This window comes from Dipodomys merriami, unplaced genomic scaffold, assembly GCF_024711535.1.
Source record: "Dipodomys merriami isolate MVZ:Mamm:240054 unplaced genomic scaffold, mDipMer1.0.p SCAF_4, whole genome shotgun sequence".
Lineage (NCBI taxonomy): Eukaryota > Metazoa > Chordata > Mammalia > Rodentia > Heteromyidae > Dipodomys > Dipodomys merriami.
Window position 1 is genome coordinate 6,225,455 of NW_027205603.1, and position 15,625 is coordinate 6,241,079.

Below are 15,625 nucleotides of genomic sequence, written 5' to 3' on the forward strand. Positions count from 1 at the left end.
AAGAGAGGGTATGGATGTGGGTAGATACAGTCTTAAGTATTTTTTTGTTAGTTGTGGGGCTTGAAATTAGGCCTGGGCACTGTCCCTGAGCCTCTTTGTGTTCAAGGTTAGTGACCTACCACTTGAGCCACAATGCCACTTCCAGTTTTTGAATGGTTAATTGGAGATAAGAGTCTCACACTTTTCTGCCTGAGATGGCATTGAACCATGATCCTCAGATCTCAGCCTCCTGAGTAGCTAGGATTATAGGCATGAGCTACTGGTGCCTGGCATAGTCTTAGGTATTTTATACACAAAACTGAACAATGAACTTGTTCTAAGAAGGGAAGGGATACCAGAAGGGATGGGTTTAACTTGGATACACTGTATGCATAAATGGAGACATCACAGAGAAATCCCTGTGTACAACAAAGAGATGCTAATTAAAGTTACAAGACAGTTTATTTACTTAAAAATATGTTTATAGAAAGCATGCTTGTCCACAGGAGCATAACTGGATAACTTTATAACACTGACACATTATTCGAAAGAGCATCATTTAATTATGAAAATGAACAAAGTACTAATAAATGTTAAAACAAGGTTGAACACTGAAAATATTGCTAAGTTAAAGATGTCATACATGCTGGGCATTGGAGTTTCACGCCTGTAATCCTAGCTACTCAGGAAGCTGAAATCTGAGAATCACGTTTCAAAGCCAGCCTGGGCAGGAAAGTCAGTAAGACTCTTATCTCCAAGAAACCACCAGAAAAACGGAAGTGGCACTATGGCTCAAGTGGTAGAGTGCTCACCTTGAGCTGAAGAGCTGAGGGACAGCACCCAGGCCCAGAGTTCAAGCCTCACGATCAAAAAAAAAAAAAAAAAAAAAAAGAGTCATATATATTACATGATTTCATTTACATAAAATATCCAGGAGAGACAAAGCCACAGCAAGAGAAAAAAGAACAGTGGTGGTTGGGGTGGGAACCAGAAGTGAAGTTAAAGGTTACAACTTCTTTATAGCCTAAGACACACTCTGAAACTAGATAGGGATGGTTCCAGCCTGATAGCATACTAACACCCGCTAAAGTGAGTAATTATTATTATTATTATTATGGTTGTGTAGGTCGTGGGGCCTGAACTCTGGGCCTGGGCGCTGTCCCTCAGCTCTTCAGCTCAAGGCTAGTGCTCTACCACTTGAGCCACAGCACCACTTCCAGCCTTTTCTGCTTATGTGGTACTGAGGAATCGAACCCAGGGCCTCATGCACGCAAGGCAAGAACTCTACCACTGAGCCACCATCCCAGCCCTAAAGTGCATTCTTTGAAGTGGTGAATTTTATGACATGTGAGTTATGTCTATCTTTGAAAAAAATGCAGTCAAAAGTACCTTAAGTCACATTCTTCTTTGTCAGGCTGTGTGTTCATGTGGATAAATGGGAATAGAGAGACTTCATCACTGAACATATATGGTTAAAATGATATGTGAATGTTAATTTCATCTTTAAAAAATAACTTGTTAAACTATCAAAAATGGAGAAATGTATAAATGTACAAAATTAACACAAGCGTAATTACTTCTGCTAACCCATTTCTCTAAGCATCTAGTGAAAAGTAAAAGCATAGATATCATCAGAACTCAGATACAGATCAACATAACATCGTGTAATGTAATTTCTCTTTTTAAAGTGCCAACTTGGCTTAGAGAGAAACTAGTCAGTTTTCTTTAAAGAAGATACCTGATTAAATTCACAACTCAGTTACCTTCCTTATGAGTCTTTCACACACCAAACCATTAAGGACCCTACCCTTCCATGCCCCAAGGCCACAGACATTATCCAAATTAGACAGTTCACAAGGATCCCCAGAAGCCTTGTTAACCCTATCAAACCTGCCATATATAGGTATGCTGCTCCAGCTTGCTGGCCTCCTGTCCCCCAGTGTAGCCCTATAGCACCCTGTCAAGAAGCCCTCTATCTTTTACAGTACATTTTGTTGGGCTATTAAAAGAGCTTTTCAGTGTATATTCCTTTAGAGGAAACAGGGTATCACAGTCATTATTTTTATGAAATAATGTGAAAAAAGAGTAACTAAGCATTCCATATCTAGGCAGACAGAATATCAAGTACCAACACTCAATGATATTTGATGTTATATGTTATATGTTTGGGAAAATGATAGGATACCAGTGTGGCTATAGAACAGGAATAAAGAGAGAAATGAAACTAAAGATAGGATCAAGATCCTGAGGCTCTTACAAGCTATATGGTAAATATTTCAAAACATGTGATCTCCACAACCTAGCCTCCTAGAACACATGTGGGTGTGTGTGCCTATACGCTCATTTCCCTTCATGACAGATGAATGTGTGTGCTAAGGGAGAGGAAGGATCTGGATCTCTGGTTGCCAACTGTCTTGGGAGTAGCTTTGGGCTGTATAATTAAAATGACTGGAAAAGAAAAAGTTGCTATCATTTACCCAAATTAACCAGTAAGGGCAAGATGAGCCCTATCTGATTATCATACCCACCTCACTCTAAATGCTCTCAGGAAGAGGAATGCCATCTGTCAAACTAACACACATGCATGTATACACACACAGCAAGAGAACAAGAAACTTAATCTGCTTAAAAATAATCATCACCATTAGAATGAACCACTACTATGGCACCACCATTCTAAAATTTAAAAAAAGAAGTTTAGTCAAGCACCGGTGGCTCATGCCTGTAGTCCTAGCTACTCAGGAGGCTGAGATCTGAGGATCGTGGTTCAAAGCTAGCCTGGGCAGGAAAGTCCATGAGACTCTTATCTCCAATAAACCACTCAGAAAACCAGAAGTGGCACAGTGGCTCAAGTGGTAGAGTGCTAGCCTTGAGCTGAAGAGCTGAGGGACAGTGTTCAGGCCCAGAGTTGAAGCCTCATGACTGATCAAAAAAAAACACAACAAAAAAAACCCAAAAAAATTAGATCTACTTTTTCTTAAGATTTTTTCTAAGATTTTAACATTTGAATACAAATAATGTGCATTTAAAATTACTTGAAATACTCCATTTTATTTCAGATTGCACAGAAAGTCAATTAAATACATTGCACTAAATGAAGGCTTCACAGCAGTTCCTAACCCTTGCACATGTGTAAAAGAGTTTAGTGTTGTAAAATGCTTGGGATTTTATTTTATTTTTTTAGTGTAAAGTCATTTTTTTCAGATGGAAAAGATAAAAGTCAGAATTTCAGGCATTTGGAAAATTCTCTTTTGTTGCCTGATAAAGTATTTCCAGTTGTTTTGGTGAGGCATACTCTTCATTAATAAAACAGTGTCTCACTTTTCTTCAGCCTACAAAATAATGTATTAATAATTAATCATAGATTGCTTTGATTTATATATGCTCTAGATTCTACTATATTCATCTCACAGGAGAGACAGAATGATCAAGAATAATCAGGCAGTTTAACTCCTTAATAACCCTGTCAGTTTAGGGTAGGAAGTAAGGAAGGAACTGAAAAGATTGGTATTACAATTTTAAGTAAAAATGTGTCATCACAGGAACAAAAATAGCATGCATAACACTGGGTATGTGATTATAAAACATTTAAAGAACCTTAAAAATGGACTCACCTTACAGTACCTTAAAGCTTCCATTAATGTTAAAAACCCTACAGCTGCTTGTTCATGTATACCAAGAAGTTCTGCAAAAAATAAAACAAATGGCAAAGTTAGCATTATGTTACTATATATTAATCTGAAAAGTACATGCAGATGTATAATAATATATACTCAACATACTAATATACTTATACATATATTTGTATCATAAGCAAAATTCCTTTTATTCAAAACTACACTTTAAAATGTACCATATATTAAAAGGTCACATCACTATACTACTCATTACCAAATACCTTTAGTGGCTAGGCATGGGTTTGCATGACTATAATAAAGAATTATTTTTCTGAACCCAAAGATTTATTGGCAAAATAAAATAGACTTAGATTGATTTGACTCTGAAAAACAAGTGGGTATGTTAATCACAAATAGAAAACATATCCCTGGGTAGCAGTGACCCTGATAGATGGTACTTATTAATGGACATCTCATACTACCCCCTCTGTAAATGAACCCAGACACTATGCTTAGACTGGAGACATAATGATAAATAGTAAACAGTTTCTGCTTATAAAGCTAAGAGTTGACAGAGAAAGAAAAATGAAAAACTTTGCATGCTGTCTACAAGTACACACACACACACACACACACACACACACACACACACACACACACACACACACACACACACACACACACACACACACACACACACACACACACACACACACACACACACACACACACACACACACACAAAGTTAGGATAGTAGTTGCTAACAGTGTTAGGGAAGGTTTACAGATGTTGTAACTTTTGAGTTCAGTCCTGAAGCATATACAGTAATTTTCCAAGTCAAAGAAGATAAAAGAAAATTGAAAGCAAAGGAAACAGCAGAGGTATGGAAATCAATGTACTCAAGATGAAATATTTGTTAAAGCTTCCTGTGCTTTTTCGGTTTTGTTTGGTGCTGTTTCTTGTTTTCTGAGAAGGAGCATACAATATTGCCTTCACTGGACTCAATGAAGACCTAGTAAACAATCCTCTAAACTCAGCCTCTCCAGTAGATGGGACTAAAGGTGTGTGAGACCATACCTGTTTCCTTAAACACATCTAGCCTGAAGACTCTGATAATAATTAACTTAAAAGTATGGTCTGTAGTTGGATGGACAGAGATCATAACTTTGCTTTTCCAAATTGGGGTATGTTTGTGACTTCTAAATTGTAATAAACGGGAAGGTAGGCTCAGAACACAGGAAAGGCAAGCCAGGGCTGGATATGGATGAGAATCACAGGCAGAGAGCATTCACAGAGGTAGACAAGACAGAACAGTCTGTACAGAGAAAGGGAAGAGATTATTCCATACTGGGTTATAACTCACAATGTATCTTTTCATAGATGAGAGCCATTAGCTAATGTACAGTAAGCAGTAATATGATAATATGTATTTAGGTCCATAAATAAGTTTAAAATTCCTTTTTCCTCATTAAAAACCACATTTACTATAATATATACATAATTTTGCATCCTTTTAACCACCTGGTCATAACTTGTACATTATCTTACCAATCAATACAATAACATTAAACTGCATCTCTGTTCTGAACAGATATATACAAAACAATCCAAGTACTGGGGGCTGGGAAGGTGGCTCAGTGGTAGAGCACTTGCCTTGCATGCCTGAGACCCTGGGTTTGATTCCTCAGCACCACATAAGCAAAAAGAAAAAAGCCAGAAGTGGCACTGTGGCTCAAGTGGTAGAGCGCTAGCCTTGAGCTGAAGGACAGTGCCCAGGCCCAGAGTTCAGGCCCTACAACTGGACCCCCCCCCAAAAAAAAAACCAATCCAAGTACTGACAGATTAGTGTTTGGGGTTTGCAAATTCAAAATTAATAGAGGAGCAAATGTGGTGGCTTATACCTGTAACTTCAGCTACTTGGGAGGTGGAGACAGGGGGATTGCAGTTTGAGGCCAGACTTGGCAAAAAAGTGAGACTCTCTCCAAGAGAAGTAGATTGTTATGGTGTATGCATGTAATTCCAGCTTACAAAGTAGGTAGGATGGCAGTCTAAGCTTAGCCAAGCAAAAAGTATAAGGTTCCATCTGAAGAATGACAAATGAAAAAGCTTGAGGGGCAAAGCACTTGCCTGGTAAGCAGAAAACTCTGGATTCAAACCCCAGAACTACCAAAGAATGTAAAATAAGCAGAAGGCAAAAAGAAATACAGTTTGTATTGTCACTAGCTTCTTATAGGTAAGGATGAGCTAGACCAATGATCCTTATATTGGGGTTTATTCTTTGGGTCCAGAAGACCCTTTTGGATACTGTGTGAGATCAAGATGCTTCCCTCTTACTCTCTCATAAGTGCAGTTTTACACAGGCCAAATGCATTACACCACAGCAGACTGATTTCATAAACATACAAAAATCCAGTAGTCTACTAATAAGCTAGAGATTAAGGAGAACTGAAAAAATGCTAAATAGTGTCAATCTCTAATTTTGTTTAGTTTTTCATTTACAATGCTATTTTATTAAAAAGTAAATAGCCATTTAAGTTCCACCATTTAATTTCTAAAATCAATTATCACCACCTAGTGTTATGATTAGATACTACATCTGTTTCCTTGAATTTTAACTTGTGTAGAATAGTATGTTTGCAAGTATTAAAAACAGCTTATTAGCTTTTCATAAATTTTGGGTTATAAATTATTCAGATTCAGTTAGCAATCACATGCTTAACTGAGATTGGGAGGATCATGGCTCTAGGATGATCTGGCCAAAGAACTTTGATGTGAGCTCTTCTCAACAGAAAAAGCTGAATGTGGCAGGGCACATTTGTCATGCTAGTGCACACTTGTCATACCAGTATTGCAGGGACATTGGGTAAACAGGAGGACTACAGTCCAGATTAAACAAGACAAACAAGCAAGACCCTATAAAATAACCATGGCAAAGACAGGCACTTGTAGCTACCACCTACTACTTGGGAGGGTGAAATTAAGAGGATGAGTTTGAGGCCTTAAACTCTGATAAGCTCATGAGACACCACTCTCCCCTCCTATACTCTTAAGCTAAATGGGAGGGTGAGACCAGAAGAACTGTGGTACCAGGGCAGAAAAGTTCTCAAGGTTCTGTCTCCATAGAAGGGAAGCTGGACTTGGTGGTACATGCCTATGATCCTAATGACCAAAAGGCTAACAGTAGGTATGAATCATGGGTCAGTGTGTGGCCGGGTGAGAAGTGAGACCCTGTCTTGACTGGATAGATCTGTCCATCAGGAGAAGACTCATTCAGTTCCTGCTTGACTTTCAGGGCTATGAGATATCAGATAACCAGAGAACATGAGAGAAATTAAAAACTTCTTTGGCCAACTTTAATATCTAGTTTATCTTTATTGATTCTATTGGTTCTATATATAACACTCCTTGAAACACATGTATATTAAAGGATGGCTAGATAAAGCTAAACAGCAAGTTCACTCACATACTTATTTTAGGGAAAGAGGGCATTTAATATTTACTGTTGGTGATTTTCAAGTGCAGCATACCAATAGACACCATATTTCACAAGAAAACTCTTAATCCTATTATGCTGTGTGTGTGTGTGTGTGTGTGTGTGTGTGTGTGTGTGTGCGCGTGTGCGTGCGTGTGTGTGTGTGTGTGTGTGTACGCATGCCAGCCAGCACTGGGGCTTGAACTTAAGGCCTGGATACTGTCCCTTTTTTGCTCAAAGCTGGAGCTCTACCACTGGAGCCACAGCTCCACTTAACAGCTATTTGTGGTCAATTACAGATAATAGTTTCATGGGCTTTCCAGTACAGGACAGCCCTCCTACTGACACAAACAAAACAAAATAAAACAAACAGAAGTACTTAGTATATTTTTTTCAATATTACATAACTTCTGTTATATTGCTAGAACAGCAATCCAATAAATGCAGACAAATGTATAGATTTTTATTTAAGCTTACATAGCTGAAAACACAAGCAAGTTCAAAGTGAATAGTGCTAATGACTGAAGGAAAATACAAGAAATATACCTTGCCTGTTTTCTTTCTGTTCCAAGGTAATTATTTACTTGGTTTTGGTCTTTATACTTAATCCACAGCAAAATACAGTCTTGACAGGCAATATTTCAGAAAACATAAACCATGAATTTGTATATATTAAGAACCTCAAACTTGATAATTGATTGAAATGTTATTTAAAGGAAGTAATACACTGATTGTAAGAAAAAGAACCTATGGAGACTACAAGAGGCTGATGAGAAGCCTAGATAGAGGCAGAAGAATTCTGGCTGGGGAGTAGGATAGGTTGAAATAAAGTATAGAATGTGTAGAAAAATTAACCGTAATGACTAGTAGCATGTGCCAGAGAAATGTACAAAAAACCAAGTACAGTTAGAACAACAGAACACAGGAGGAAGCAACAAGGACAGAGGCCAAGTGGGAAGGGGTAGGCCCTTCAACCAGAGTTCAGCAAGGGCCAGCAAGTTCAGCTATTCCTTCCAAATCACCTCAAGTTCTTAATCTTAGGGCCCAGAAGCCATTGGGAGAGGAGAAAGAGGTGGGGTTTGGGGGGAGACCATAAAGCCCAAATATTACTGAACAGACTGGGCTATTTTTAGCTTGCAGGTGCAAATGCTTTGAACTATGAATCAGAATAGGTTTCAAAGGAGTAGGATAATCTGAATTATAGGAAGCAGATTAAGGTAACCTGCTAGTTTCTTTCCCCATGAATTTCATTCTTTAAAATCTGAGAGGGAAAGAGGAAATAGCTTACACTTAGCAAAAGGAAAGAAATGTCAGTATCACCTGATGTGAAAGAAATAATTGTACTGTCAAAGCTCTACAGACCATGATAATGACAATTTGCCTTGTGAAGGTTAAAATGTGTTTGTGACTTTAACTAAATATCACTATTCCACAATACTGTGAAATATATGAAATTTATGTAATCACCTAATCTCAATTTTAAAAAAAGAAGAAAAGTGAGAGAAGGGGTATGTTAGGAGCGATGGGTGACAATGTTATTAGACACTTTGTACTCATATGCTGTTTTGTAGAATGGGAATTTCTTTGTACAACCACTTAAAGATAGTGAAAAAAATTTTTAAAAAATGGCTTTTATCCAAAAGTAGCAAAACTAAGCTCTCAACGTCATCAGTACATGAATGTGTTACCTGATGAGAAGGGGAGTAAAAATAGTTCTGACATTTCTGAAACAATAAAATGAAGAACTAGATCATACTACTGTGCTTTTTAAATTCTGGATTTTCACATTAAAAAAATATATATATATAATTTTTCAGGTAATTAAGTATATTGATTTCTAAAGCTTGACAAAATTTTATACTTAAAATTCAGAGTCATCTAAATGAAATCAATCATAATATTTGGTTTTGTTTGATGACTATTTTATCTACTTAAGAATTATTAAATAATAGAGAGTAAATCTGCCAATGAACTCTGAGAACTGTGGAACTGCATGCATGTCTTTTCTCACACCTAAGTTGAGTTAGCAAATAAATTTAGACAGATTCCAATACAAACTGTGGACAGTTTTGGTCACAGTTAATCAGCTTTTCTTAACAGAATGTGTTTTCATTTGATGCCTCTGACAATGAAGGAAGTTATATGAAAGAAATATAGTAAGACACCTTATTTACAAATTTGTTACAATGTGGTTTTTAACCAACTGTAGTACAGAAAAGGTAATTAAAAAAAATCTCAAAAGCAAAAATTTTAAAACCCTGCTTGGTTGATGCTGAGTTCTAAGCTTTATGTTTATCATTCATTGTGTTTAAATCATTGTGTCATCTGCTGAGTTGATTCCCTGAGCTTAATTTTTTGAAACTGATTCTCCAAAAGCAAATGGTATCCAAAAAGTTAATGTGTTTAAGAGATAAAGAGAAAACTTTAGATTTGGTGAATTCAGCTTGTCTTTAGCTAAAGTTGGGTGGCATTATGGGTAAAGTGAATCAAGCATCTACAGTACAATACTGAACATTCACCATGTTTCCTCAGTGGAAGTCTCCTTGAATCACTGACATGGATACCCAGAGCAAGAGGGTCTATTATAACTGAAGCCAGACAGAAAAGTGGCAATGGAAGACTCAGATAAAATCAATGCCAAGCATTTTAAAAAAGAAAATATGCTTATTAAAAGTAACATACACAGGCTGGGAAGGTGGCTCAGTGGTAGAGCACTTGCCTTGCATGACTGAGGCCCTGGGTTCGATTCCTCAGCACCACATAAGCAAAAAGAAAAAAGCCGGAAGTGGCACTGTGGCTCAAGTGGTAGAGCGCTAGCCTTGAGCTGAAGGACAGTGCCCAGGCCCAGAGTTCAGGCCCCACAACCGGACCCAAAAAAAAAAAAAAAAAAAAAAAAAACGTAACACACACAAAAAAATCCTCTAGATTCTCATAGCAAATACTTCAAATTTCAAAGCTTTGTACTTTTTCCTTAATTTTAAGGAACAAATATTGTACCTTGGTAAATATGAGATTACTTTTTCTAAAGAAGTTAGCCCTACAGTCCCACTATCATACTAGAGAGAACAAAGTCCTGAGAAAGTATATAACTCGACTTAAGTCATGTACTTAGGATGGGAACTCAAGATTATCTGGCTCCAAAATCTATACCCTTATTGTTATGGGACCTCAGAAACTGTACAGAATTCTTCTATGAGAAAGTACTTACCTTTACCCCTAAGTAAGGTAAGAGCCATGAAATGGATGAAAATCAATACATTCCACTGAAAGAGTATTCACATAAGAAATAAAGAATATACTTACGCATTCCTGAGCATTCTCTATCACCATCCCATACATTAGAAACAGCATGTCCTGTTAGTAGGAGGTTAATTAAACTTTGGCTAGAAATAAAATTTAAAAGAAATTAATACATGAATAAAAATAATACCAAAGGAGCAAAGTCCTGGCTTTTTATATTAAATTAAGGAAAACCTTAAATTTCCCATTTTATAAACCCAGCCTTGTTAAAGACATCACAATACATATTATCACATGGTATCTGTTATTAAATACATACAGATACACACTTAACTCTAAGATACCATACTTAAATGGATAAAAAATGATATATAGAGCCTGGTGCTGGTAGCTCACACCTGTAGTCCTAGCTACTCAGGAGGCTGAGATAAGGATCATGGTTCAAAGCTAGCCTGGCCAGAAAGTCAGTGAGACTCTATAATCTCCAATTCACTGCCAGAAAACCAGAAATGGTACTATAGCTCAAATGGAAGAGTATCAGCCTTGAGCACAAAGAAGTTCAGGAATAGCACCCAGGCCCTGAGTTCAAGCCTATACCCAACCAAAAATAGAAAAAAAAGAAAAAATTATATATAGACTGATAATTAATATTCCTATCTTTAACATGTAATTATTAATATATACAGATTTTGATGGAAGATATCTGAATTTTAACCACTGAGGCAAAGAGGTCTAAAAAAGGGGGTTCATGTGTAAAAGTGGATTAACTGTTACTCTTAGAATAATTTTGGTTAACCTAAGCTAAAAAAGCTAAAAAAGCTAAAAAGCTTGGGCTGGGAAGGTGGCTCAGTGGTAGAGCACTTGCCTTGCATGCCAGAGGCCCTGGGTTCGATTCCTTAGCACCACATAAGAAAAAAGCCGGAAGTGGTGCTGTGGCTCAAGTGGTAGCGTGCTAGCCTTGAGCTGAAGAGCTGAGGGACAGCACCCAGGCCCAGAGTTCAGGCCCCACGACCGGACCAAAAAAAAAAAAAGCTTAAAAGCTTAAGAGGTAAAATGGGGATTTGTTTCTCCCAATCAAAAAAAAAAAAATTCTAAGAACACCCTATTTCTAGGCAAAAATGAGATTTAAAAACATCTCATAAATGGGACATAAAATAGAATTTGTTAGAATACCTTCCCACAATCATCTTAAAACAAAATGTTCTGACACTAAACATAATGCATACATTAACCTAAACTGAAAGTTAGCATGGCACACATAAAGCAAGCAATTTGTAAAGCACAAGACTTACAATTCATGGATGTTAAGTGTGAGCAGTCCTGATTAGCAAGATTACCTGACTCAATCATCTACCAGTCAATTGATACAGAAGCCCCCAGGAGATTTAGTTCCTTACCTGCCATGCCCATATACAGGATCTATCAATGGTTCACTCGTATCTTCAATTTCATTTTTTATATTTTCAATGCCCTAAAGAAACCAGTAATTCGTTGACTTAATTTAAAAACTAAAATATGAATTATGGTCAGTTTAGTATGAATTAATAAAGTGCAATCTTTAAAGTAACATTTTTTTCAAAGAATTATCCAGACTTGAAGAGGGAGTGCATTTGAGATGAAAACTGTAACAAGTGGCTTTCTAAGAGGATCTTTTATTTGCTCTCATAGGCTGTATATAAAGAAAATGAATGGACTTGTATGTAACATATCTAATGCTGGTCAAAGGGGAAAAATAAAACTTAACCTTGAAGGGAATGGAGAATATTTAACAAAATGGCAACGTTCATTAAAAATTAGGCTAAATTAAATTAAAACCTAATATAACTATTAAGGCTACTAAGTGATTTTACATTAGGTCATTTAGAAAACTTACTAATACTTATATAGAAGCATGGCTTTCAACAGACATAAATTTAAGTATATGAAAGTACAGCTGGGACATAAGAAAATGTAAATCTATTTGATTGCTTTCTCTCAAATATTGATAATTCAAGTGTATACCAACAAAATAAAATGGAAATTAAGAATAAGAAGTTTCTTATTTTCTTGAAAATCAGATTTTTAGATACTTTTTAATCTCTCAAAAAGACAAATGCCAAAATAAAGTTCTAGACACTGGGCAAGGACAAGAAAATTCAGGATTCTAACTTCATCAGCTCCAAATGATATGAGGTGACATTAATTTGCTATTTACATAATTCTCACCACTACTTCCATCACCTCTTAGACCACTTCTAAGAACTAAATAGATAATTAACAGTCAAAATATTCAAAGACAGCAGGGGAAACAAATAGATAGGTGATTTTTGTGCCTGCCATCCTACAAACAATCAAGGAGGCTACAGTGAAGTCAAAACAAATAACAGAAACAAATGACACAATCCCCTTCAAAGAGCACTCAGAAAAATGACTAACATAATGATGTACTGGTTGAAAAGGAGAACAAGCAAGAAATATCAAATGTGTTGGGCATAAAACAGCGGAGAATGAACAATGAAGTGCTCATAAGCAACCAGTCATCTTGGCACCACCTCGGCTACTCCCAATACCTATTCAACTGTTTCTGGTTCTTTCTTTTATTTATCTTTATGTTATACATCCAGTAATTGTCTAACTTTTCCTATTTTAACTTTCTAGATATCTTCCCTTTTTTCACTGTCTTAAATTAGGATTCACCTATAATACTCACTTTTCTAATTTCCCTAAACCTAGACTTATATTTCATACATACATCAAGTCTCTTAATTATAAATTCTGATCCCAATTTAAGGCATCTTGTATCAACAAGATCCTAGCCCTTCCTTGTTGAAAATTTTACTGGTTCCAATTTTGAATAAAAACTTAAGTATTTCTGCATAATACATAAGACCTTTCAAAGAGACATTTTTCCATAGTTGACTAATCTTCCACCATTTTCCTTCTGGAATATTATGCTGCATTTGTACATAATTTATTTCTCAAATATATGTTATACTTCCAATCCCTTATACCTCTAGACTTGCTTCTTCACTGCTTAAAAAAAAATTTCCTTATGCAAATTTTGGCTCATCTGTCAAGTCCCCAAATCCATCAAACTGTCCAATAAACATTAAATGATAAAAGATTGATTTCAGATATGGTATATCTAGTAGAAAATTCAACAGGGACTAACAAGCTACCAGAAGTATGAGACTGGCATTTGAGAGAAAGGCTAGCATACATACTAGAACTAGCCACTCCATAAGTGGAGAACGAACTATCCATAAAGCAACTGCACACAGGACCAAGCACATGAAATGTTTGTAATACTAAAATTCAGAAGGGGAGAGTAAAGACAAGAAGATAACTTGTACAGAAAGTATTGAAAAAAAAAAACAAACGACAACAACAACAAAAAGAATTGTAAGATGTTATAGGAAGAACACTAACACAGTGGTTTATCAGATTAAGTCAAGAAAATATTCCAGAAGCGTGTGAACAGGTCAAGTATCAGACATTGCTAAAATTAAAAACAAAATTCAAAAGAACTGACAACATTTCATAATTGGAACATTACCAATTACCTCTTCAGTCCAGAAGAATAGAGGTAAAAGTAAGTCTGAAAATGCTTAGTAAGTGAATGAAGAGGAAATGAGTTAATTTCTTATTAACAGTCTAAGATTTAGAAACAGCAGCGGGAAATGGGCTATTCATCACAGCAGAAAAACAGTACTAAAATAATAAATGGCAGAAAAGAAGCATCTTCTTAAACAAACCTTGGTCAGTAACACAGAATACAGAAAAAGCAATACTCCAAATTTGTTTCCCCACATTGAATACTGATCCAAGACAGCATCTTTTAATTCGGATAAACTTCTAAATGATCTTTTACTGGAGAGGAAAAAGAGAAGTAAGTATTAGTATCATGGTGAGATTTGTGACATTTATAAATGGGAGAAATTTAGATTGTCTCATACATTAAAAACATACAAACAGTACATTTTTATTACATTTCAGGTTTCTGAATACTAATTAAGCCATTCCAAAAACAAAAAAAGCCACTGCTGACAACTACCACTACATACAATGTATACTACAAAGACAGACAGTTTACTTGACAAGGAATCTCTTCATCTCTTAGGTGCAACACTTCTCATCAATATTATTGAAGAATGTATCTAGAAAATAGAGTGGTCCTCTTTAGAGAGGTATTTAATAACCATGAAAATGCTTCTGAAGCCTGAAAATTATTTGACAAATGTCTAAGCACTAGTCCTATGGTATACATTTGTGGCTTTAAAAATAAAAGTGTTAACTTTCAAAATAAATGCCACCTACAGGTTCTATCCTTACCTTTTGTTCTGTAATAAAAAATAAAATAAAAACCTGGGCATTTTTGATTAAAATATTATAGAACGCATACTTTGGCAAATAAGTAATTCTAGTATTTACCTCACTAAAAAAGCTTATGTTCATTCAGGACAGAAAGACATAAAGCTAAAATAATTTTCTTTCACTGTTAATGATGGAAGGATTTAATGTTTTTTAAAAACTATACTTTTATAGTTAATTTAGGGCATTTCACAATTTAATTTGCATATATAACTCATCTTGTAATTTGAAAGCAAATTAATCCTCAAGCAAGGTATTTAAATTGCACATTTAAGTAGTACAGTATTATATAAAATAAAATCTAGGAACCTTTCCATAGAATGAACAAACTTAAAATGGCAATGTGTCCACAAGTTAAGTATTTTAAATGTTCTGATGTTACTTACTGAATTAATGCATGAAATCGCTCAAAGCCAAGCTCTTCGACAGCCAAGGCAGCTATACATAAAAGACACTTTTCAGCACTACACACGGCAAATAAATGACACAAGATACACAGCAGGCTGTAAATACTGTCAAGCAATCAAAACTTCCCTATTTCTTTACAATTCTCAGTGTATTTTAAACTATACAATAACATCAACTTACATTTCAGCATCTTACTGTGGTCATAACTAACATGGATGTCATACTGAGAATGTGGAAGTTATTACATAAAAATATTTCCTTTTGATTCAGCTATGCTAGGGAAGTCTGTAAATGAGGAAAACTTAGGACCGTGCTTCACACGTCACTTTCACGTGTCCTGCACCTTTCTCAACTAATCTAAGTAAAATCATCATAGCCAATCTGCCTCTTACTTAATATAAATTTTTAGGTTTAATGCTTTATTACCAAACAAAGCACTGAAATTAATTACACAGGTTCACCAACAGCTTTAAGTTTGTTTCCTTTTTTTTTTGGTATAACAATTGAGTTTTCAGTAACTTATTTAGATGTCAATGAAGTATAAGAAAGTGAAAGCAT

The 15,625-nt window shown here is 35.8% G+C and overlaps 1 protein-coding gene across 3 annotated transcripts in view; it reads right to left on the reverse strand.

Moving 5' to 3' along the window:
- The window catches only part of Mindy3 (MINDY lysine 48 deubiquitinase 3), a 65,177-nt gene that overhangs the window by 30,577 nt on the left and 18,975 nt on the right, over positions 1–15,625 (reverse strand). For 2 of the 3 annotated variants that reach the window (XM_069990428.1, XM_069990427.1), the window contains 5 exons: positions 15,046–15,097; positions 14,044–14,158; positions 11,707–11,780; positions 10,373–10,452; positions 3,594–3,664 (listed from right to left, as the gene is read on the reverse strand). In XM_069990428.1, the coding sequence (XP_069846529.1) occupies positions 3,594–3,664; positions 10,373–10,452; positions 11,707–11,780; positions 14,044–14,158; positions 15,046–15,097 (392 nt within the window). The remainder of the gene's footprint in view (positions 1–3,593; positions 3,665–10,372; positions 10,453–11,706; positions 11,781–14,043; positions 14,159–15,045; positions 15,098–15,625) is intronic. The other variant, XM_069990429.1, reaches the window with a different exon arrangement.